Source organism: Vanellus vanellus, assembly GCF_965231255.1.
Source record: "Vanellus vanellus genome assembly, chromosome: 3".
Lineage (NCBI taxonomy): Eukaryota > Metazoa > Chordata > Aves > Charadriiformes > Charadriidae > Vanellus > Vanellus vanellus.
The window spans coordinates 128,012,023-128,036,691 of NC_138907.1; the positions used below are offsets into that span (position 1 = coordinate 128,012,023).

Here is a 24,669-nt window from a genome sequence, read left to right on the forward strand (position 1 = left end):
CTGAACAAACACCATAAAGGAGGCAAAAGTTTCTTTGTTAGGCATACTTGAACCAAATTCCTTTCCCCAAAAGTTTATCAAAGCCTTTTCTTCTTCTAGTTTGACTGTATCTTTCTATTGCGGAATTTTCAGAACCGCTACAGGTCGAGGGCTTTGGCCTGGAGGTCAATAACAGAAAATCCCCTGTAAGCTCAGACTAAATAGGGAGTAGCCTGGCAGAGACACTAACCTGAACGTCCTTCGTCTCTAAGAGACAGAGCGTTGACGCTTTTTGCCGTAGGAGATTTGCCGGATTCGGACTTCTAGTTGGAAGGCATCCAATCTTTCCTTTGGGTTAAAAGCCAGCATATCATGCAGGAGCTTGCAGAGATCATCTGACATGGAATTCTTGTTCTTCAGGGGAATTTTTAATTTCATGTTGGGATTCTCCAGCAATGCTTCTCCAAGGGGAATCAGCTCCTTGCCTTGGCAGATGTAAGTTCCTGAACACAGATTAGAAGGAGTCAGGTTATACAGGTAGAAGAAAGTCTACACAAAATGCTGTCATGTGCAGTACAGAGAGACAATCTGGAAAACAAAACATCTGAAAGACTACTGGAAAGATCACTTATTAAGAGGTGACCGCCAAGTCAAATATTGGGAGAGGTTGTTATCAGAGGAGGCTTTTACTTTCAAATAGCAATCAAGATGTTGCACAAGGCTGTGTGTGTAACCACACATGGAACAGAGGGAGCAAGATCAAGCATGGCGTGCTCGTCAAGCAGTTATATGGACCATCTGCAGAGAAAATGGGCTGCTCAAATGAACTTCCTCCATCTTACTCCATTTCACCCTACTAGCAGACTTGGAAGCTCTAGAAGAGGGAGGGAGACTGTGCTTGGCTGAGGTGACTTGAAAGAGTTAAAGACAAAATTTATTTGCTCAGTTAGTCAAACAATTTTCAATTAAAATGACAGCATATGCCATTTACCGTTAGCCAACTTCTCCTCAGCAAGATTAAGGAAGGGAAATGTAAATTTGCTCCTGGTAATCTAAATAATTTCACCGGTTGTTGAAAATGATTAACCGGCTTCCAAAACAGACAGTAAAAACAGCTTTGCTCACTCAAGCTGTTCTGCCCCTGCACCAGGCAAAGAATAAATGTTTCAAAGGCAGTGACCTGTCTGTGTATAGAAAAGGTTGGCCCTGCAAACTCCTTATCTCAGGTTAGCGGGTAGCTATTTTAATGAAATCTGTTCATGCTTTGGTCTCAGCTGCAGCCATTTGCTTGTTTCTGTAGGCAGGAACTACAACATTTATCAATATTTGGCATTTTAAAAAGAAATAAATAATATAATTAGAACTGAGCCTACTTGAAGATGAAAAAAAATTAAAGGGATAGCACAATAGCTTCTCAAAGTTCCTCCGTAGAAATTCCTTTTAAGAATTTAAACATTTAAAAGACAGACAGACAGGTATACTATGATCTCAGAGCCTGGGTAGATGTCTTCAATTATTATGCTAATGTGCATGACTGGCATTCTCTCCTCTCGAGATGGATTTTCCACTGCAATATACTTTTCTGAAATCATTTAGTACAAAGTATTTCAAGCGTGCATATATGTGGGGGATTTGGAGGAAGCGAGGAGAAAGGGAGAGAGCAGGCCGTCGGAGGAGTCGTCCCTGGGAGATCTTGCGTCTCTAAACTGTGAGGAAACTCAGCCAGATGGCAGTGAAGCTTATCTAAACATCCTTTCCCAGTTTATTATTTGGCTCCTTGGAACATCCTTTCAGTGCTCCGAGTGATCCCACCCCTTGGTTATGCCAAGTCAAGGATACAAGCGGACCCATAGGCCCAATTCCAGAAAGGTTTTGGGTTTAAGAGCATTAAAAGCATTTCTGAACAAATGGAAGTATACAGATACAGCTACGCTCTTGATAGAGGATTTAGTAAGACAAATGCCTCACCGACAGCTACGAGTTTTTTCTCATACAATTCTTTAGAGACAATAAGGGCCAAACCCATTTTTGAAGAGCGTGCCTTAGGGTAAGGGAAGCCTAACAGCAAAGAAGCCAGAAGCGATCTTTCCCTTAACCTTTAAATCCCACAGAGTATTTCTGGCAGAAGGAATGATCTTCCAAACAAAATGATTTGTAAATATAAAAAGCATTCCCTCTGCCTTAGTGATATCTCTTCAAGACCTGGAAACCCTGCATGAGAAGCAACCAAATTAGGAACAATGCATGCTGAAGAAGAGATTTCTTTGCAGTTCTCTTACAAACAAAAACCCGAAACACCCCCAAAACCCCAAATTTTTTATTTCTTTGGGTTGCAAAGTGCTTGCAAATTCCTGGAAAAAGCCACATCCAAAGCATATATGCCACAGCATTCATAACTACACCTGGGAGAAACACCTCTCAGAGGATCCCTACAGATCCAGAATGTCCACTGACAACAGGACAGCACTGATCTGATCCTCACCAAGCAATTCCTTCTCAGTATCCCTGTCTCGGAAGGTGATCCTCTCAACCATAGCCCAGAAAATGATCCCAAGGGCAAATATGTCAGCCTTCGCAGTGTAGTGACCTTCCCATACTTCTGGAGCCATGTAGAAGTTTGACCCACACGCAGAGGAGAAGCGATGCTGGTTCACATTCCCCTTCCCCTGACACACCTTGCTGAGGCCAAAGTCTGCTACCTGCGACACATAAGAAAAGCAAAATAACTTATTCACAATCATCAAGTTTACAAGCGTGTTTACAAACAGCAGCTCAGCAAATTCCACTCTGAAATCCACTACAGCATGGCATGGCCGCTTGGTGGATGGCAACCCTGGTGAAAGAAAGAGCTGATTATTTCCTCTTAGCTGTCTGTTCCCCAGCTGCTTTCCAGTTGTTTGTTCCCCTTCCTAAGATGGGCAAAACAGGTATCTGATCTTTAGCTTTCTGTGAAGTTCACTCTGATTACATCTAGTTGGGCACAAACATACCTTGGACATCCATCTACGGTAGAAGTGGCTCTTACTGTTCCACAGTGAATACACTGAATCTCTTGCATTACCATTATTATCCATAGTGATTAAGATGACATTGATTTAAGTGTCCCTTGACGACTCTACAGGTCGAAGTACAAATACCATTATTGATCTAAATAGTCAAGACATTAATTATTTGAATGCACCTATGTCCCAACTACCAGAACTCTTGGGATTGAAATTTCAGGAGTGCTGAACCGAGTGCTGGAACAGACTTTCAGTCTGGTGCTATAAGAAACGCAGCTAGCCAGTCTTTAGCTCGATCAGGGCACCAACATGAAGCACAAAGACATTCTCTACCTCCCCTGAAACATCAGTATGTGCTCAAGGCAGCAATATTGGAAGCGCTAGCTGTTGTAACAGGGCATCATGTTCTTAAAGTTCAAGGGCACAGAAGATATTGCTTCATTTTTGAGTGATCATGATCTCTCCGATTATCTAGCGTGCAGAAGTGCGACAGCCCTGAACTGCTCCTCTCAACAGGATAAGCAGTGGATGAAAGACGTTACAGAAACACACCATTGTGACCTCTACTTCCTTCCAAGACTCCTAGAAAAAGCCTACAACTGATATCAGATGTTCTGAGTACACTTATTACAAGTATCACAAGACTTACCAAAGCCCATTCCAAAGCACACGATGCATAAGCATGTAGATCAGATATTTGTTACAGCAAAGTTTTATTCCCTTACCTTTACTATGGGACTCCCACGTCTATGAGAAATCAAAATATTGTCAGATTTCAGGTCTCTATGCACTATCTGGTTCCTGTGCAGGAAAGCCACAGCACTGCTGAGCTGCCGCATGAAGCTGTTATTCAGCTGAGCATCTGGGCTGCGAGACAGCAGGTACTCGTTCATGTTGCCACCGTCACAAAACTCCATCACAAACCACAGAAAGCAGGCCGATTTGGGATCCATGCACCTCCGTCCTTTCAGGCAGGTCTCAATTAGCAGCAAATGGCTGTCTGATTTCCTGTAACGATGACTAATTGGCTGAAAGACTTGGCCATTCTGCAGGATACACTCCTCCAACTGGATCACGTTTTCATGTTGCCTCTGGATGCTCTGCAGGGCCCAGAACTCTTGCAGAGCCAGTTCTACATTTTCAGGGACATTACAATGCATCCTTTTTACAGCTACTTTGCTTCTAGTTTGATTAACTATGGCCTCATAAACCACCCCATAGCTCCCTCGGCCCACTTCTCGAATTATGCTGTACTTGGCTTCCGCAGCCATCCCTCACTTTGGCCCAGTGAACAGCAAATCAGAGGAAACTATTTGAACATGGCAATCAGTCGTCACCTGCAGTAAAACCCTGGAAGAGATGGAGATAAAAAGCTTAAAACTCACCCAAACAAAGCAGCTTACCAACAATCAACTGCAAATACTTCCAACTGGTATCAATTTTAGCAGTATATGCATCAGTATATGATGCAGCTGCATGAGGACTGACAGCTAAAATGGGGTTTTAAGAGAAAGCCTATATCCATGGTAACTTTGAGACATTATCAAGTACAATCCTGACTGCACAGTGGGATATAACCACCTGGGAAGTGACATCGATTTGTCCACAGCAGATGAAGTTTAGCGAGAAAGAAAAAGAGTTATTATAGACACGTTTCCCGAGCAGGGCAGGAAAGGGAAGACAAGACCTCCTGGGTTACAGCTGAACTTACTGTTACCAGAATTGACTTTTAAAGAAATAAAGTTAGCCAGAAGTGCCAGTTTGGCACTAAATCTTTCACCTTCACTTTCCCCCCTCATAAATGTACTTATCCATCAATGGCTACATCATGTCCTTGCACTTCAAGTGCCAATTTTCTACCAGTCCGTTCCCTGATACTCACCCTGTTTCAACCCCTTCACAAGCCTTACACTGCACTTCCCCTCCACCTCAAGCTCCCTGTCCCACTCCCGAGCCACCCACTCCAGGTTGTTCTTCACTCTCTGGCACAGGCTGTCCCTGCGATTCTCATGGTCCCTCATCCAATCCTCCCCCAGCCCTATCCCCTGAAAACCCTGCTCCCATTTCAGCCCTCATGTCACTTCTCCCTGCTCCAGTGCTCACCAGCCTAAGTTTAGCTTCTTAATCAACACATTAATCCTTCTCTCCCAAGTCAATTTTCCCCTGCTTTCTTGCCCCATGTTCCTTTCCCAATCCCCTTAACACTTCCCCCCTTCAAACTTCCTCCCCACTACCTACTCCACCTGCTGCTGCCTTCAAAGCCCCCACTTCCCCCAAATTCTCCTCCCTTCCCAAACTCTGTACAGCTCCCCCAACCTAAACCCCCTTCTTCCCAGCCCACCTTCCATCTCAATCCGCTCCCTATTCCAGTTCCATCACCCAGCTGTGCTCCTTTCCCAAACCTTTCATCTTTCCACCCAGCCCTCCCAACCCTCTCCCACCCTATTCCCCACTCCCTCCACAGTCCAAACCCCAACCTCCCCCCAAACCCACTCGCACCATAGCCCCATGGCGTAACCACACCCCCTCCCCACTTCCACCAACACCTCATGCCAACCTCTTCCCAGAATCTCACTTAAAACCCCTTCCCACCTCAGGCCCATTGCCCACCCAGCCCCTCCCCAGGCCCTGCCCCCTTCCCCACCTCCACCATCCCCTCAGGCCAACCTCTTCCCAGCATCTCAACTAAGACCCCTTGGCCACCTCACGCCCCTTACACTATCTCCTCAGGCCCAGCTCTTCCCTGTTGCTTGCCCAAGACTCCTTTCCTTTCCTTCCCTTCCCCCCCCCAGCCTCCTGCCCAACCCCCTGCCTCCACCATCACCTCAGGCCCAGCTCTTCCCAGCATCTCACTTAAGCCCTTTTCCCCACTTCATGCCCCTTGCCCACCTCTGCAGCTCCTGTCCCCTTAACCCGGGCCCCCAGCCCCCTGCCCGGCCATCCACCTCTTCCCAGCATCTCAACTAAGGGATCACTTTGGCCACTTCAGGCCCCTGCCCCACCTCAGGCCCATTGCCCAGGCCCAGCTCCTTCCCCACCCACCCCACTCCACCTCAAACCCCTGCTCCCTTCCCTGCCTTCCCTATCCCCAGCTCTTCCCAGCATCTCACCTCAGCCCCCTTCCCCTCCAAGACCCTGCCCTGCCTCCTTCCCCCCAGCCCCTTCCCCTCCTCAGCCCCTTTCCCTATCTGCTCACACCCCTTCCCCTGCCCCCACCAGCCCCTCAGGCCCAGCTCTTCCCAGCATCTCACCTCAGCCCCCTTCTCCTCCAAGCCCCTGTCCCCTTCCCCACCCCAGCCCCCTTCCCAGCCCCTGCCCGCTTCCACCACCCTCTCAGGCCCAAGTCTTGCCCGCTGCTTGCCTAAGACTCCTTCCCTTTGCCACCTCAGCCCCTTGCCTCCACCTCAGCCCCCATCCCCATTTCCTTCTCCCCCTCAACCCCTTTCCGCAAGCGTCTTCCCCACCTCCACCGCCCCCTCAGGCCCCAGCATTCTTCCCCAGCACCCGGCCCACCTCAGGCCTCTGCCCCACCAGCCCGGCCCGCTCGCCTCAGCCCCTTCCCTTCCCCTCACCAACGGCGCCCGCTCGCGCCCGGCCCTCACCGCCGCCGCCGGAATTCCCGCCGCCGCCGCGCGGCCCCGCCCACTGCCCGCAGCCAGCCAACCAAAAGGAAGGAGATGCAGCCGCACCAATCACAAGCCAGAGTAGGGGAGGGGAGATTTGAGCCCGCCGCCGGACCAATCGGCGAACGCTTCGCCTTCCGCGGCTCAGGCAGCGCGGGAGGAAAAGTTCTGCGCCTGCGTGGTGGCGGCGGCGTGGCGGAGAACTACAAATCCCAGGAGCCTCTGCGGCGGGCGACGGGTGCCCGCGAAGAACAAACCTCCGCAAAAACGCGGTAGGAGCGGCCGTGTCCTGTCCGTCCGTCCGTCCATCTGTCTGTCCTCGTGTCCCTGCGGTGGGCAGCGAGGCGATTCTGCGGCGCAGGGTAATGCGGCCGCTTCCCTTCCATCGCCCCCTAGCTCTGATTTGGCCCCAATGGTAAAAAAATAAAATAAAATTAAATAAATACAAATTTTTTAAAACTTTTGGCGGACAGGCAAAGGGTACCCAACACACCACACCCCCGGATCCCGCAGCACCCCCAAGGGCACGGTGGCATCAAACGCCTCGGGAAGAGCGGCAGCGGGCTGTGCCCCCATCCCAGAGCATCACTTGGGGGGTTGGGGGGTGTCACCCCGAGCTGGGGGTCACCCCCTTGTCCTCAGCCCTGGCTGGAGGCTCGCAGCCTGCCGAGGAGGAGGAGGAGAGGGTTTCACTATGGGCAGGCTGATTTCCAGCTCATCTCTCTCGGTTCGAAGCACGGGGGTTTCCCCACCGCACCTGCAGAAATTCATAAAAACCCACCAATTCTTAATGACCCGATTTTGCCCCGAAACGGAGCCATTTGTTGATATTTTAATTTATAGAGAGAAAGACTGGATCTCGTCGTGCTGCTAGAGGGGCAAATTTCTCAGTGGGGGGATTTCAGCCCATCCCACATTTTGGTCCCGCTCCTGTTCAACTCCCCCTGGCCGCGCTTCCAAACTAAAATACAATTTTACGAGGTGTCTTTGGGGTGTGCAGTTGAGCTGCTGGAGCCCCTCTGCTGGGAAGAGAGGCTGAGAGAGTTGGGGGGGTTCAGCCTGGAGAAGAGAAAGCTCCGCGGAGACCTTAGAGACCCTTCCAGTGCCTAAAGGGGCTCCAGGAGAGCTGGGGAGGGTACACTTGATCAGGGAGGGGAACGATGGGATGAGGGGTGACAGTTTTACACTGAAAGAGGGGAGTTTTAGATGAGATATGAGGAAGAAATTCTTGGCTGTGAGGGTGGTGAGCCCCTGGAGCAGGTTGCCCAGAGAGGTGGTGGCTGCCCCATCCCTGGGAACATTCCAGGCCAGGTTGGACAGGGCTCTGGGCGACCTGGTCTAGTTGAAGATGTCCCTGCCCATGGCAAGGGCTTGGACTAGATGGTCTTTGAAGGTCCCTTCCCACCCAAACCACTCTGTGATTCGATGATTCTGTGTCCTAAATAAGCCCTTAGCCCTGATGGGGCTGGGAAAAGTGACCAGCATGAGGTGTCTGGTACCATGTCCATCCCAGCAATATGGGCTGTTGTGGTCCCCTAGCGAGAAAACACTCGAGATGCCCACCCTGGTTGCACTTGCATTAGGAATTGGAAGCAAATAAAACCCCACGGTACTCCCACAAGTCACCCCGGCACATCCCAGAGATGGGCACCCAGAGCTGCAGCTGCCAGCCCCGAGGACCAGAGCATCCCAGTGCCCCGGCGTTAATCAGCAAGGCTGGGGAGGTTTCCCCCGCGGCTGACCTCTGCGTGGCCATCACACCCCCGCGATATTGGTTTTAATCACAGCCAGCACTCCCGATATGAAATAAACTCGCAGCATCGGTCTGAAATACTTCCTTGCATCTTGAAAACAAGAAGCCAGAGCCAGGGATGCGGCATCACCCCCCCAGCCCCAAATCCTGGCTCCACGTGGAGATGCTACGGGGAGGATGAGCCTGGTGGGTCGCTGGGTGCCATCCCATCGCCTTCCCAGCCACGTCCGGCTGGCAGGGAGGGTTTTAATTGCCTTCGCTGGATTTTTATTCCCTTCTTATCACGGCAGCATCCTTCAGCTGCCACAATGTCCTGCAGCAAGGAGCCCATGGCTCAGCCCTCCTCCTCTCCCCTTCCAACCGCCCATCTGCTCTCTGCGTTTCTGTATTTTATCCTGGAAAAAAATCATTTTCTTCTGAACTTTTCTGCCTGGGCAGGCTTTCATAGACCTCCAGCATGTCTTCCTCGAGCTGCCTCTGTCCTCATCCCTCATGGGGGGACCACCGCATCCTTCCCACCCCTCACCAGGCATCATCCAGAAACCCACTGCAGCTGTCAGGGATAATTGGGTTAATAATTATATATGGGTTAAAAAAATAATTAAGCATCAAGAGGACCAGTAGTGCGGTCGGTCTGTCCTTCCTCGCCCGCGCGGCATCCAGCCCCAGCTCCCCTTCGTTCCTGCAAACGCATCGTCCCACGTGTCGGGGTGTTGGGGGGGAATATTTTAATGGAACAATCTATATAAATAAAGATAAAATAAATCAAAGCCCTGAATGTTAAACATGGGGGACGCTGGGACAGTTTGGACTCTATTAAAAAGCGCTGCACATTCCTCCGGTGACTCAGAGGTTTTATGTGCTAAAGACGACAGTGATGTAGCAGTTTTTCGTTCACAAAGCGCTAAATGCTGGGGTTTGGGGGTTATTTTTTGGTGCATCGTGGTTTAGCGGGTACCAGCCCAGGCTCCTTGCTGGGAGGATGCTGGGACCCGCACTGGGAACAATGGAGCGAAGCCGGTCAGCTGGGCAGGACTGACGGGCAGGAGGAGAAATTTAGTTGCTGCTGAGCAAAGAAATCCCTTATCGTTATTTTTTTTTATTGATTGCTGAACCTGTTTCATTAAACTTCAAGTTTTTTTTCCCCCGACGCGAACCCAGCCGGAGGCAGAGCAAGCGTTCGGGGCCGCGCAAGGATGGATGCGTGCCGGTGCTTTGGGCTCAGCGCCATCCTCCGCTCTCGGAAGGGATCATCGGCACCTCAAAACCCAAATCTTGCCCCACCCCCCCCCAGGCGCGTCTGTGCTGGCTGGTATTTCTGGGTTGGTATCGGCTCCATCGCAGCGCCTATAGATATCTCGGTGTCTATAAGCGATGCCAACCTCCTAGGGAAGCTGATTGCTAATTATCTCCCCTCCTGGGGAAAGCTGCTCCATCGCAGCCAAATGTCACCCATCAACAGCCGGGGGTGGGACACAGGGGGTTTGGGTACCAGCGGGGACGGAGCTGCATCCTCATCCCGTGTCCGGCAGAGGATGGCAAGGAGTGGGGATGCAAGAAAAGAGAGAAAAAGATCCAATTAGGGTGAAAACTCATTTGGCCACCCCACGGCAGTGCAGCGGGTGTCGGAGGTGGCTGCAGGGACTTTCCGACCACCTGATGGATGTTGGGGAGGAGGGGCGGGGGGGCACGTGGAACGGCCGTTCTTCTCCTCCGAAATAGCCGCCGGTGGGAAATGAGTCACCGGTTTCAATCTGGTTTCTCGCCAGCCCGTCCCTGCCGCCATCCATCAGACGGGGATGAGCCGAGCAGATTTTTTTCCCCAGGGAAAATTTTTTTTTCACAGGAAGGAGGAGACAGGGGGTGCCATGGCCCCAAAGCAAGAAGCGAGTGGATGGTTTGAACATCATCCTTCCCATCTTTCAAGTGCCGGCCCCAGGGGTCGAACATAAATGTAACAACAAGGGGGTAACGGTATCATTGCTCCCAGATGCTTTGGTGGGCAAAGACCCTCAGCCTGCAATTTTTTGGCTGATTCCAAGGTGCTGTTTGGACCCCCAAACCCACATACACGTATATGGACATGTCCACGCTTCCTTTGCCATGGGTTAAAATCTTTCCCCTGCAAAGCTCTTTGTCTGCCCTGAAGTGTTGGGTATTTTTGTAATTTGCCTAAAGCCAAGAGTTTCTCCCCCCCAAAATCAGCCTATGGTGCTAATAAGGTGATTTTCCCACACTGGGATCAAGCTCGTCTCCAGCCGAACCACCCACTCGCAGCATAGAGGGGACATACGAGGGATGATACACCACACGTTGGGGCATATTTGGGGTCAGATGTACTATTTTCCCCCTTCATTAGAACAAACAACTGCTCCACAGTCTTTCTTAACAACTCCCCCGACATCCCATCCTCCATCCTCCGACCATCCCCGTGGCCTCCTGGTCCCTGCGTTGCTCCTCGGAGCCGAGCATCCCATGGAACACTCCAGATGTGGCTCCAAGGAAGATGAATGTAGAGGGGTAATGGCTTCAGGCACTCCTTCTGAAATTCAGATATCCTCCCGGTTTGCAGGAACCATCGTCTCAACGGCCTTAATTCATCAGTAAGAGGCAATTTGTGAAAGGATGGGTGATCTTCAGCAAAGTCTTATTGCTCCCCGCTCCAGCGCTAATAAGCGGCTGCAGAAGGGTTTGACTGACAGCTAAATGAGCGCAATCGGGCTTTCAATAAAACTGCAATTTCTAATGAGACGACACAAATACTTGGCGGGGCCCCGTCAAGCCCCCACCGCTCATTGAGGCTGAGCATGGAGCGGCAGAGCTCTTGTGTTGCCGACAATATCTCCTCTTGGTTTTATTTCTTGAGGAACTTATTCATGATTCTGCTTGGAGAAGACCACGGACTGTTGTCCGGCTGTGCTCTGCTTCGTGGGTTCACCCTGAGGTGGGTACGTGGTGATGGTGGTGGCAGCTAACATCTGTGTGTTCCATGGGAGAACAAATCTGAGGAAGGCAGAGCCAAGGGGATGTTTGTGATGGTGTGTCCCAGCATGGGGTGACCAGGGGGATGGTCTGGGATGTTGGCACAAAGAGCTTTTAGAGCAAAAATTGCCTTGAATGGCAAATTTGGAGATATTTGAAGAAAAGACATCACCCATCTTTGTTCTTTGTATAGGGCTGATGTGACAGGACCTGCAAAACCAACACCAGAGGAAGGGTGGGGGCTCTACGTCCACCAGCAGGTGCTGGTGGAGGGTTTCTGATCTGGTCAGGGCAGGTTGGTCCCACAAATTAGTTCAGAAAACACCAGGATGGATGGCCTCCATCACCTTGCTGTGGGCCAGAGGTGCTTCCCAGCTACTGCAGCTCTCCGAGAGCCATCACATCCCCACTGGGACCGGTTCAGAGATGGAGATGGAGATGAGGTGGAGGTGAAGGTGGAGATGGAGATGGAGGTAGAGATGTGTGGAGATGGCCATGTCCTGTGACTCCTGGGCATCACTCTAAGTAGGGGTGTGAAATACCCACTCCGTATTACTTTTAATAAAGGTCCTTCTGACCTGTTTTGGATCCCTGCTACCTTGGCCCTTCCCGGCAGCAGGGATGAAGGGCACCAAGCAGAAATTTTGATCCTCTCAGATGTTGTCTCATGTTGAATTGCTCTAGTCCCTCTTCCCTTGTAGGAATATCATTCCTTCTTTCCTGCTTGATGCAAAGTGCAGGATGGGATTGTTCTCCCCTCCCTCTCAGTTTTTTTTTCTTAACGTGTCTCCCAAATCCCTCAATTCATCCATTCTTGACCTCAGACTCCCCATTTCAGCCAGGACCTGCTGGAGGCCCAGCAGTGAAGCCATTATTGCCCACGTTATGGTGGAGACCAGGCAGAGGGTTACCTCCTGCTTTGCCCGTGAAGAGCTGCATCCGCATGGGAGGGTGGGTTCTTCCCCATCACGTCCTTCCTCTGCCCATCAGACCCCTTCCCCAGCTCATCCAATTCAAAGTGGTGGAAAACTAACCTGAGCGAAAAGCGGGGATTTTCCCACCCGGTGAATTGCATTAGCTCCAGCCCGGTTGCAATATTCCCCACAGCACCCATGGCCTCGACGGTGATGGAGCCAGCGGGTACTCCCTACACGCCTCGTCCCCATGGCTTGGCAAAGAGCTGCTTTCCCCCTCCTCCCCCCGCCATTTAAATTTGGGGTTCGCTGCCTTCCCGCACCCCTGCTCAGGGCACCCGCCTCCTGCTCAGTGCGGGCAGGTCTCCAGGCAACCCTCGGCATCCTCAGCAGGGCTGCCAGTGGTCCCCACGCGTGGCCCGGAGCCGGGCGCCTCGGTTAAGGTTTATCGACAGCGAAGGATGCAAACCCGACAGCGAAGGATGCAAGTTCCCGTCGTGCCTGGCAAGTCCTCGCCTGCCACCCAGCAGGACTCGGTGTCTGGTGGCCGTGCAAGCCCCGGCTTGGCGAGGGGATGTAGCGTGCCAGCCCCGCTCCCCTGCCCGGCCCCGAGCTGCCTGCAGGGGTGCAGAAAGGGCTTGAGCCTTCATCATGCTCATCCTCACCCCGCCAGGGCGGAGTTCAACGCTCCCCATCATTGCCAGTGGGAGTAAATCAGCAGCACCGGTCTGTACCCCACCGTTGGCATCTATCAACCCTGGATGGGGTACAATGAAGCCCTTCAAACTGCTGCTTCATCCTATCAAAGCATCGCACCGACGCTGCCTGCGAGCAGGATGCGGCCCTGGCATCAAGCGCCTGATTCTTGAAAATCTCCTGGACAATCGTCTGGGTGGTGGTACCCAAGGAGGGGCTGGGAGGGGAGGTGATGCTCAGGGGGGTTGTTCCTGGGGGGTGGTACCCGAGCCGGGGCTGGGCGTGAGGTGATGCTCAGCGGGATGATTTTCTTGATGGAGGGAACGGCTGCCCTATACATGCCCGGAGTTAATTAGGAAAATAATCAGGCAGCATCCAAAAGCAAACATCGGATGCATCACACAAGCTTGGGTATGTCCTCATCCCCTCCAACTGTGACATTTAAGAGATCCACGAGACCAGAGGAACAACACAACTTCGCAGCTCCCGAGTTTTCCAGCTCCTGCATCCTCCAGGCAGCTTTCGAATCCTCTCCATGTTTCCCTGGTGCCAGATCCCATCTGCTTTATGTCCTCTTTCTGAAAAGGATCGTTGCTTTTCGATGCTAATTGCCTGTCACTTCGAATCCTCCTGCTCCGCCTCGCCAGGGATGCTCTCCGCCCTCCCCCCCCACCAGCCGTGGAGGAGAGCGCTCCGTCAGACCCAACTTTGAAACAGAAATGCCCAAAAACCTTAAAAAAAAAAAGTATCTGTATTTTTATCCTAATTTTACAAGGGGTGAATCATCCCCTGATCCCAAACCCGTTCCCTCCCTGGTATCACTGGGGGTTTAGCTGCTGGCACCCACACGGACCTGGAAAAACCTGGAAACACTGCAAAAATGGGTACTTCTCCTGCCTAGTGTGCTGGCTTTGGGCACCTCGGCTGTCAGTCATCCTCCCCCACCCCTCTGTTAATTAGTGAGACCGTAAACGACGTCACCCCGATGTCATTTGCTGCCTCCTGCTCCTGCCAGCTCAACAGCATCACCATCACCGGCTCAAAGAAGGGGCTGTGGAGGAAACCCCCTTTGTCCGGGTGAGAGGAGAAGAGGCTTCAGCACTTCAATAAATGCCAAGAAATGAGTATTTTGGGGGGCCACGGGGTGAGCAGCAGCCCCGAGAGCTTGTAAAATTATCCCTGGAGAGGACAAAAGAAGCACGAAGCCTTCTCGCTCTGGCTCGGCTGCTGCTCGGCTTTGCATAAGAGCCCAGGAATACGTCCTTAATGAAAAACCAAGTGGTTAAGGAAAGACTGAAGCAATATATATATATAATATATTAATAAAATGTAAAAATAAAAAATGTCTATATATTTAAAAAAAAAATAGGCTTCTCTATCTCCAGCACTCTCCTGGAAGCATGGTGGGGAACTGCTTCACCCCAGGCTGCTCGTGGGTCCTGCACGGTGTTGCTCACCAGCCCTATTTTCCCCTAAAACAGCCCAAATCCAGGCTCACATCTTGCCCCCAGCACCAGGCAGGTCCCCTCCAACCACTCCTGTGGTGCCGTTTCACCACTTTTTGGCATTTTCATCAATTTCTAGATTTTTTTTTAAGCCTGCCCAAGCACCGGCACATCCGAGGTCTCACCCAGGGGCATTAAACGCAACTATTTAATAGCCGCAGCTGAAGAGAAAGGCGTTTCGCTCCGATCTCCAGCCCTTCCCAGGGAGTCGTTACAAGAAATTACCAAGATAGGATCGCAGCGCTATGGCAGATTTTATTATTTAATTGCCGAGGTGGGGCAGGGAGAGGTGCTTGGGGGAGTCCTGGCTCGGGCGCCGGCGCCGGCGGGGATGACCGTTACCGCTGCAGGTCACCTAAACGGGGAAAAAAATGGGGTGATGCTGGTTTGCAGGAGAAACCATTGAAGGTGGAGACCCATTTGGCCTTTCCAAACCAAAGGCAGCACCTATCCCCGATGCCGGAGGGGCCAAATGCGGCTCTCGGCTTCGTGCGGTCCTCTGGCTCGCCAGGCGTTGCCATCATCCATGAAATGTAAAGTTGGAAATTTCTGCTCCCCTTTCCCCTCCCCCCGCCACCTCCATCATCCGCCGAGCCCCAAATCAGTTATTCACACCCGCACGCTTGCCGTCGATGCACGACGCGCTCGGTAGCCGCGCGGTGTTGCCGCAGCCGCGCCGGAATGGGTAATGGGGTTGGGGACCCCCCCCTTTGCCTCCTCCTGGGGTCTGAGGAGGGGAAAAGGGCCCCCCCTGGGAGGGCTGGGGGCTGCCAAAGGGGTGTGGGGGTGATTTGGGGGCTCAGCCAGCTGCTGGTGCCTTCGGGTCCTTGTAACCCCCCCCCAGATCTGGACCGGGACACATCGGGGCCACCGAGCAGCGGCTTCGCGCCCCCCACCCCCGGCCTCCATCCCAACCCCGCCGTCCCCGGGATGCTCGGACACACCGCGCCGTTGGATAACCCCGAGGCCGACATCCCGCACCTCTTTTGGGGCTGTGCGCCCTCCTCCTCCTCCCCCCCTCCCCCCCTTCCCCAAGATTTGGGGAGGAGGAGGAGGAAGGGATGAAGGATGCGGGAGGTGGGGGGGATGGATGCACATCTGCCGGCTGGCGCATCCCTCCGCCGGCAGCCCCCGGGGGTGGGCTCAGCGACGCACGTGTTCGGGGAGGGAGGTGTGGGGATGCGTGTGTACACCGTCTATATATACCACCGTGGCACAGGCGCCGGAGGAGTCAGAGATCAGAGGAGCCGGCAGCCGACAGCACACCTGCAGGTAGGAAACCCGCTTTAATTTTCCATCCTTGGGGAATCTTGGCTGGTTTTTTTTTAAGTCTGAGGGTGGTCCGTCCGGCTTCGATTCACGGATAGATATCCCCCTCCTTGCTAAGGGTGAAATGAAATATCTTCCCGGTGGGAGAAATCCATCCCCTCTATCCCAAGAGAGGAAAAGTTTCGGCTTCACCAGCCAGCCCCCAAATCAACGGGAGTGGAGCCGGAGGGATGCAACAGGAGTCGGCGCGGGCCGCCTGCCCGAAGCCCGGCGGGAAGCTCACGGGGTGATGGTGGGTTCCTCCGGGATGGGTGGCATTTTTTAGGGGCTTTTTTTTTTGGGGGTGGGAGTCACCGCACCACGACTTTCCCCCATTCAGTATTTTTGCCCCTTTTTCTTCTAGCCGGGACATCACCGGGCTCACTGCGGGATGCTCCGGGAGGTGCCCGGTTTGCGAGCAATCTCTTTTTCTCTCTAAAAAAGCAAAAAAAGGAGGAAAATCGGGGGGGGTTTGTTGCTTTGGGTTTGTTTTTTTTCAGTTCCCCCCCCCCCCAAAAGCAAAAATGAATGGCTGAGACGTGGGGATGTGGGGAGAAAGGTTCTTCCTGAGCTTTTTTACCTCTAAACAGCCTTTCTCAGCCTCTCCAGCCCACATCTGTGTTTATAGTCGCGCCGCGGCATCTAATTTCGGTCAATTATGACCAATTACCTGATTGAGGGGGACCGACAAAAGGAAATGCTTATTTTTCCGGCGAAAGCTAGGCATCTGTAGCCAAATCCCCCCTCCCCAAATCCCTCCGGTTCTCCCTAAAATCCCCCCAAAAGCTGCCGACACAAAGCCGTGCGGCATCGCCGGGGTTTGGGGGAGCCGGGGAAGTGTTTTAGCCGGTGCCAGTGGGGGACACTGTTGGACAATATTGCGCTTTTTCGGCTGGAAAAAGCTTTGACTCCTTCCATGCTGGCTGCCAGCGGGGCCAGATCCTGCCCGGTCGCATCCCTCTTGCCCCGTGGATCAGGCCTGGGCTTTGGGCGGTGTGGGAATTAGTAGGGAAAAAATGAATTGGGGCTGGTTGAGGTGCGGGGATGGGAAGCGAGGAGCTCCTAAATGTGCTCCCCACGTGGCGGGACTGATCCTGACCCCGAAAAGCGAGAGCATCGCTGCGATTAAACCCCTGTGAAGGGGAAGGATGACGATCCCGCTGCTGGGATAATCCCTGCTGTTAGCATCTCCCGGGGGGAAGAAGGGATGGAGCATCCCTAGGGAGAGGCAGGGAGCATCTCCCCAGCGCTGCCCGCGAACTCCCAACCCAAATTGCATCAAATCAAGCGAATAAAACCCATCTCAGCAAGCACCTGCTTCCCCTTCCACCTCTTCTCCTTGGGTTATTCACATCCCGCATCCTTCCCACTGCCCCCCGAATCAGCCCTTTTGTATGGCTGCATCTCCCACATCATCCCACCCGGCGCAGTAAATAAATCCACTTGCCCTGACGGATAACCAGACCCCGCCGTTATCTGAACCGCAGGCTGGATTTCTGGAAAAAAAAATATCTTTTTTTCCTCCCAAATATTAATGAGGGTAATTTAACTTGATTGAAACCTCCGGAGGATGCGCCCTTGGGGCAGCCCATAGCAGCTGGGGGGGGTGTCCCAAAGCTGTTTTGTGGGATGGGGTGGCCACATCCTGCCACCCCCCTGGGATGGATAGGTTTAGTTTTCAGGGAGGAAAAGGAAGGTTTGTGCCCAGGAACAGCTCCGGTGTCCGAGGAGCCACGGGGGTGGCTGTGGTGTGACACCGGGGCTGTCACATCCTTCGCCAGGGTCTATGGCATCCCCAGACATGAGAGCAGCGGGACCGGCCAGTGCATCCCTGGGGAAATAGGGGCCCAGGTTTGGCTTTCCCAGAGGAAAAAAAATGGGGAAAAATATGAAAAAAGTGGGAAAAAAATGGGGACAAAATGGGGGGGGAATGGAAAAAATGGGGGAAAAAATGGTGGACAAAAGGGGAAAAATGGGAAACACAGGAAAAATGGGAAAAAATGGGAAAAATGGGAAAAAATGGGAAAAATGGGAGAAAAGGCATCCTTCTTTGTCTCGTGGGTCTATGGCTGTGATACTCAGAAAGGGGCTTCGTGCTGTCACCACCCCCCAACCCTGCCACCCCCCTCTCCCCAAACACCCAAGCACAGAAGCAAGAAAAAATTCCACTGTGCTCAGCTCCGTGCCTTGTAATGGGCTGATTAATTTTTTCGGGGGGCACCCGATGCTCAAAGTGGGGGGTTGTTTCCCTCTTTCCCAGCCCTGCCCCGGCCGGTGATGCCGGCAGGGTACCGCATCCCACCCTCCCGATAGCATCTTTCAATTAACCGCGAAGAAAAGCCGAGCTGTAATCTCGGAGGCTCCTCCGCAGCCAGCTGTGACCTGCTTTTCCCGGGACATCGCTGATATCTTTTGGGGACACGGGGACAGGGCTGGGGGTGGGTTGCAGCCCCCTCTCCTGCTCCGCCAAACCCCATTTTGGGGCTGAATGATTTTTCAGGGGGGGGGTTGCACTCTCCCAGGAGCTTTCTGCCAAGCCTCTGACTCACGCCGCCAGCCAGTTTTAATGAGACTCGACGAAGATTAAGCCTTAATTCCTGCTCCTTATCAGCTTCCCCCCATACCCTCCAGCAAATGACAACTGGGAGCCGCCAGGCTCTGTGTCACCGCCTGGCTGGCGGGGACGAAAGGTGACCGTGATGCCGGCTGGGGACCCCGGCGGATGCTCTGTCTCCATTGCAAGGAGCAGGGGTGTCCCTGCACCGTGGTGGGGTGGGAAATAAGTGGGGACCCCCTTCCCAGGTGACCAACCCCTCAAAAAATGGCCTGAAATGCTGCTGGAGCAACTCACGGGTTGCAAAGCCACTGTCACCGAGGTGTTCCTCACCTCTGAGCATCCTGCTGTGGGGGTTTCTGGGTGGTGTGCCAGCACGGAGGGACCTCGGTGCCACCAAGGGTGGCACCAACCTTCACATCTCCATCCTGCTCCTCTCCATCACCTCCGTCTCGTCCCCTCGCTGGCTTACAAACCTGACGCTGTGCAGCAGTGGCACCCGCTCCCAAGTACCGCGGGGACGTCGGATCCCTTTTCCCAGCGGGATGAGGGTGAGGGGGGGGGATCAGGAGGACCAACCCTCCTCCTTGCAGATGGCCAGGGGGACACATCGGGATGAATCTCTGGGAAGCGGGAGGGAAGCTCACAGCCTTGGTCATGTCACTTAGTCGCCACCTGCCACCAATGTCGGCAACGCCAGATGGGACACGGGGGGTTCTTTGGGAATTGGCTTTGCTGCTCTGCACCGGGCGGGCGCAATCCCTGCCAGCAGCGACGGCTGAACCCTCCCAAGACAGGGACAGGAGTGGCAGCACCCGGAAAATGGCCAGGAGTAGAAACCGGAGCGGGACATCCTCTCCCGGTTCTGGCAATGCTCGGATAAGGAGCGTCCTGCTCAGGGGACAGCCGGGGACGTGCTGCCCCGCCACGTCCACCTGCTAAAATAAGCCCCGGCCGGGACGTGTGCCATGAGGTAGCCTGGAAAAAATTAAGCCGGGACACGCCGGGTCTGTTTTGGGGATGGGGAGGCAGCCGGGCTCCTTTCCTGAAAGGATAATTTTGGCAGGGAGAATGGGAATACACATGCCTGGGGGTGGGAGGGGGGTGGAGGGAGGACAGGCTGAGAACGGGCACATTTCGGTGCAGGTGCAGGGCTCGGCAGTGCCGTCGCCATCCCGGCTTGACGGGTTTTCTCTCTCCCGCACCGCAGCCGCTGCCGGTGCCGCCATGAGGGCTGTGCTCTGGGACCTGCTGCTGCTCTGCCTCTTCGCCCGCGCACGGGGCGACTGCCGGGGGGACTGCCTGCACTGTGACCGCCACCTCTACCGGGACAGCTTCGACGTCCTCGTAAGTCCCTCTGCCTGCTGGCTTGTCCCCCTGCCATGGGGCAGGTGGCACCCATGGGTGCCGTGCCAGCTGCAACCCCCCACTGGGTGGGTACCCTTCTCCCTGTGCCGGGGTTGGGGTTTGGGGTCTGGGGGGGTGGGGGGTGGTCTTGGCTGCTGGCTGGTGCCAAACTTTGAGGGGAAGGTGCCACCTGCTCTCGCTGTCCCTCTTCCTTGGGCACCCCCCAGGGACACCATCAAACAAGATGCTCCCGAGGGAGGATGCAGACCCCAAATGGGCTGCTGGGAGTGATGGGGACAAGGCTGCCATGGCTCAAGAGGGTCCCAAGACCTCCACAACCCTCAGCTGTCCTCCCTCCGTGGCTTGCGGCATCGCTGTCCCCACCTACGCCAACCCCAGACCCCCCCGGACCCCTACCCCATCCTCCAAGGAGCCACCTAAATCCCCTCCTGAGTCCCATCAGGATGGGAGCAGCTCTGCAGAGGGCCAGCAAGCCGTGGTGTTTTGGGGGATCGGGCACCCCACAGCCTCTCCCAATTTGCTCCAACCCTGGATGGAAAGAGCCATTAAATAGCATTTTTGGTTTTTTTTTTCCAGTCCCTAATCCTTTCTTTTCCCCTCCGCTGAGCCGTGGCCGTGCCCTGGCCGGCAGCATTTCTTTCCCTCCCTTTCCCCCTCTGTCCCGGGGGGATTATCCATCGCCTCCCCCCCTCCCGCTCCCCTATTTATTAGCGATGATAAATCACGGTGGGTTGAAACGTCCACCGGAAAGGAGCCGGCAGCTCGGGAAGCCCCCAGGGCTGGGAAATGTCCCCCCAAAACCAGCAGGGACCAGAGACTTCCAGGGCTCCATGGAGATGCTGGAGCCACCCCAGTGCCACCCCCTTGCAATCGCACATTGTTGCCACTAAGTTTTGGGACGCGATCTCCCGATTTTTGCCCCCAAATGCTGTTTTGCAGTCTGAAGGCACCAGTGTCTCTGCAGGGACCCCCCCTTCCTGCCCTGTCCTGCTTCTGGAGCTGCATTTCGCTCTGTCTTCACCGGCCATCAAGATGGAGAGGAGATGGCTTGGTTGGTGGCTCACGGGTCCTGTGCAAGGTTCTCTCTTTTGAGTGGTTTGAAGCAGGAGCAGAGGAACATGGGGATTTTTGAGGCTCAGTTTCAGCTGGAAGAAGCAACATGGTGGGATTTGATACAACCCTCCACCTTTTCCAAAGCAACGGCCAAGGAAGTTCCATCAGCAGTGACGTGGCTGATCCATCCTTCAGAGGTAGAAGTAGGAGAAGCCCCTGAAGTTACAGGCATGCCTACACCACCATCGCAGCTGCCAGGCCAGGCCAGGGACCGGCTGATGGAGCTGGTCTTCAAGACGTGGATGAATCACCTACATCCCGGTCCCCAGAGACATCTAGGGATGGTGCAAACCCCCAGTGGCACTGTTAATGCCAACAGAAGATCAGATGGAGCCTCCCCAGGTAGTTTCAGCACTGGATGTGGAGGAGCGTTGGCTGGTGCTTGCTGAGGACTCCCAAAACACTGCGAGCAGAAGCCACTTCCATGTGAATTAAGATCACAGCATGATGGCCGAGGACCCTGGGATGTTCATGGTGCTGCTTTGTGGATGGGGATAGGAACACTGATGGTCTTCAGCCTGACACCCGCGGTAATTCCTCTTGAAGCCTGTTAGCTGGTGCTGATCAGAGCTGTTACCTGCATGTGAGCCATCACCTTTCCTCCCCAACGTGGGCCACTGCCAGGACACTGTCCATCAGCTGTAGGCCCTGTCAAAGCCGTGGAGATCCCAGGACAGGATTTTGGCTCAGCACAGGATGCCCCCGGTGTCTCCGCAAGGATCCTCGTAGGTGTCCCAGCCTACAAAACCCTCATCACCACCTCACTTTGGGACAACTATTTTTCTTTTGTCTTTTTGTCTGAAGAGCCTGGCTGCCCTCAGGGATGGAAATAGCCAACTGCTGCAGAGCCACGTGCTTGAGCTGCACCCTGAGACACCACGCTGGGACTCGTAGCACCTCCCACTTGGCAAAGTTAATGAACCCATGGAGAAGAAAGTCTTTGCAAGGTTTTTAGTCTTCCAGACAGCCTGTAGCAATGACACACACCAATGTGCTTCAACATGGGGTCCCCCAGTTGCTGTTAAGCAAGAAAGCCACCATGAAGCTAACGCTGGGATGGAGATGCTTCGACGTGAGGGCATCCAATCCTTCTCTACTGGGCCCTCCAGCCCTGGTTTCTTTGGGTATTTATTTAGTTTGGTTCTTCTATGATTTTCTTCTGGACAGTTTCTCCTGGGTGCTGGTTTTGGTGGTAGCAGCCCACTTGGGGCTATCACCCCACAGCAGTGCTGGGTCTGTATCCTACCTTGGTGGGTCTCTTGGAAAGGGATGAGACGCAAATGTGGTGGGATGCACCCATAGGTGCTGAGGAAGCCTGATGACATCTCTTGAGGAGGCTGCTCCTGATGGCCTTTGAAGGGATGTGGCGATCAGGGTGGGTTCCTGGGGGCTGGGAGGAGTCAGATGTCACACCTGTCTTCGAGGAAGGCATGAAGGAGGATCCAGGAAGCTATGGGCTGGTCGGCCTCACCTCAGTCCTTGGGGAGGTGGTGGAGCACATCATCCTGCAAAGCATTTCCAAACGTATGAAGGTCATCGGGAGCAGTCGGCATGGATTTATGAAGGGGAAATCGTGCTTGACCAACCTGATAGCTTTCTGCAGTGAGACGACCAGCTTGTCATGACTTCCATCAGGCTTTGAAATTGTCTCCTGTGACATCCTCATAGACAAGCTGCTGAAGCACAGGGTAGATGAATGGGCAGTGAGGTGGACTGAAACCTGGGGGACCTTGACATCTTCATTAATGGCCGGGACGATGTGGCAGACACAGCCTCAGCAATTAGCAGGTGATGCAGATTTGGGAGGTGTGGATGGTAGACCACGGGGTCGTGCTGCCATCCAGAGGAACCTCACCAGACTGGAGAAATAGGCTGGTAGGAACCTCATGAAGTTCAACAAGGAGAAGAGCAAAGTCCTGCCCCTGGGGAGAAACAACCCCAGGCACCATGATGTGCCACGGGCACGTGCCAGAGGTCCTCTCCCACCTTTGCCACCCTACAACTCGGTGATATTTTGGGCTCTTGCCTGGCTGAAGGACCCAGCAGTTGGGAGCATGGGGTGGTGGGATGGGAGCATGGACATCAATGGGGAAGTGTGGAGCGTGTCCAGCGCGGAGCAGAGCCTGTCTAGGGAGGGTTGGGAGAGGGATGCTGAGCAGCTGCGATGGCTCCCCAGCATCTCCACCACCACCACCTCTGGGAGCCCAGGAACGGGTTTTGGGAGGGGACACCTCACTGAATGAGGCCAGGCAAGGGCTGATGAGCTGCCGGCACCTTTCCATGGGTGTTTTCCAACGTGTTGCATCACTGGATGGGCTGGAAGTGGGAGGATGCCTGAGCACTTGGCATTTGGGCTACACCACCCGGTGCTGCCCAGTGTCCCGCAGTCCTGGGGAGACCGAAACCCATCTGAGGTCCATCCCCGTGTCTCCCGCGCAGGTCTGTATCCTGGAGTGCGAAGGCGAAGCCGTGCCGCGGGCTACCTGGGAGCTGTGCGCTGCCGCCGCCGGCCGACCCGCCCCGCGTCCCCGCGACCTCCAGGACGCCGGTGATCCCTGGCACGACACGGTGGCGGCGGTGCCGGTGAGCCCGCTGCAGGTAAGCGAGCTGCTGCGGCGCCGGGAAGACGAAGACGAAGGCGTCGAACCGGCGCCGGGCGCCTTCCCGCAGCCACCTGAGGACATTTCCCAACGACTCGGCGGTTTCCCACGGGGGACGCGCGGCTCGTGGCCGGCGCCGACGGCCAGGGGGGTGCAGAAGAGGTACGGGGGCTTCATCGGGGTCCGCAAGTCGGCGAGGAAGTGGAACAACCAGAAGAGGTTTAGCGAGTTCCTGAAGCAGTACCTGGGCATGTCGCCCCGCTCCAGTGAGTACGACATAGCCGGCGGCATCAGCGAGCACAACGAGATCTAACGGAGAGCCGCGCCGCCCGGCGAGGTCCGCCATGGCCAAAAAAGTCAACCCTCTACCCCTCTACACCACATGTCCATAGGTGCAAATTAAAAAAAGGGGGCAAAAAAAAAAAATTAAAAAATTCGGAAATGGCTTGAAAAATGTCGAATTGGAGAGCGGGGAGGGACGCTGAGAGCGGCCGTCAGCATCCGGTGGGTGCCCAGGGAGAAAAAAGCCCTTTGCCGTCAGCCCTCCAGGGGTGGTGGGCAAAAAGGTTTTGTCCTCAGCACCAATTAGGTCTGAGGAATGGCTCGGGCCCCCAAAAAGCAGGACAAAAAAAAAAGATTTTAAATTAAAAGCTTTACAAATATTAAAATTTTTAAAAATTAAAAGAAAATTTGAAATTTAAAAAGTGAAAATAAATAAAAATAAATAAAAATAAATAAATCAAAATAAATTTAAATCAAGCAGAACCTTTTCCTTGTAGAAATTAAATAATTCCTCCCCCAAACGCTCCAGCCCTGCATGGCCAAACGGAGCGGCAGGTGACCCCCGTGCTGCCGCCCCCTGGGGACCAGTGTCCCTGTCCCCCCTCCCGACACCGGCTCTGCGCCGGGACACTCAGAGCCCCCAACCCTCCACCCTGCAGCTGCCGAGACCGCCCGTCCCCAAACACTCCCCCCCCATTTAAAATTTGGGAGAATTTTAAATTCCCCCCCCTTTTCTTTTTTTTCCATTCTTTTCTCTCTTCTTTTTTTTTTTTTTTTTTTTTTTAATTTTTTAATCCTGGGTGGCATCTCCCTAAATTAGAGGAGGCACCCACGGCCCCGCAGCCCCCGGGGGAGAGCCCACCCGCTCCCTCCGCTCTCGGCTCAGCTGACTTTTTTTCCCCCCTTCTTTTTTTTTCTTCTATTTTTTTCTTTTTTTTTTCTTATTTTCTTTTTCTTTTCTTTTTTTCTTTCTTTTCTCTATTTTTTTTT

General features: G+C 53.8%; 2 protein-coding genes across 2 annotated transcripts; one reads left to right on the forward strand and one right to left on the reverse strand.

Moving 5' to 3' along the window:
* Positions 1-246: 246 nt before the first annotated feature.
* On the reverse strand, positions 247-4,252 carry LOC309670247 (serine/threonine-protein kinase PDIK1L-like; the record flags this gene model as incomplete). The annotated part of the gene is made up of 3 exons (XM_082481122.1): positions 247-482; positions 2,462-2,678; positions 3,707-4,252. 3 exons carry the CDS (start codon positions 4,250-4,252, stop codon positions 247-249), a joined length of 999 nt encoding a protein of 332 aa, XP_082337248.1.
* Positions 4,253-19,543: 15,291 nt separating this feature from the next.
* On the forward strand, positions 19,544-23,821 carry PNOC (prepronociceptin; the record flags this gene model as incomplete). Its single annotated transcript, XM_082480336.1, has 2 exons — positions 19,544-19,663; positions 23,237-23,821. 2 exons carry the CDS (start codon positions 19,544-19,546, stop codon positions 23,708-23,710), a joined length of 594 nt encoding a protein of 197 aa, XP_082336462.1. The 3' UTR covers positions 23,711-23,821.
* Between the last annotated feature and the right edge of the window lie 848 nt (positions 23,822-24,669).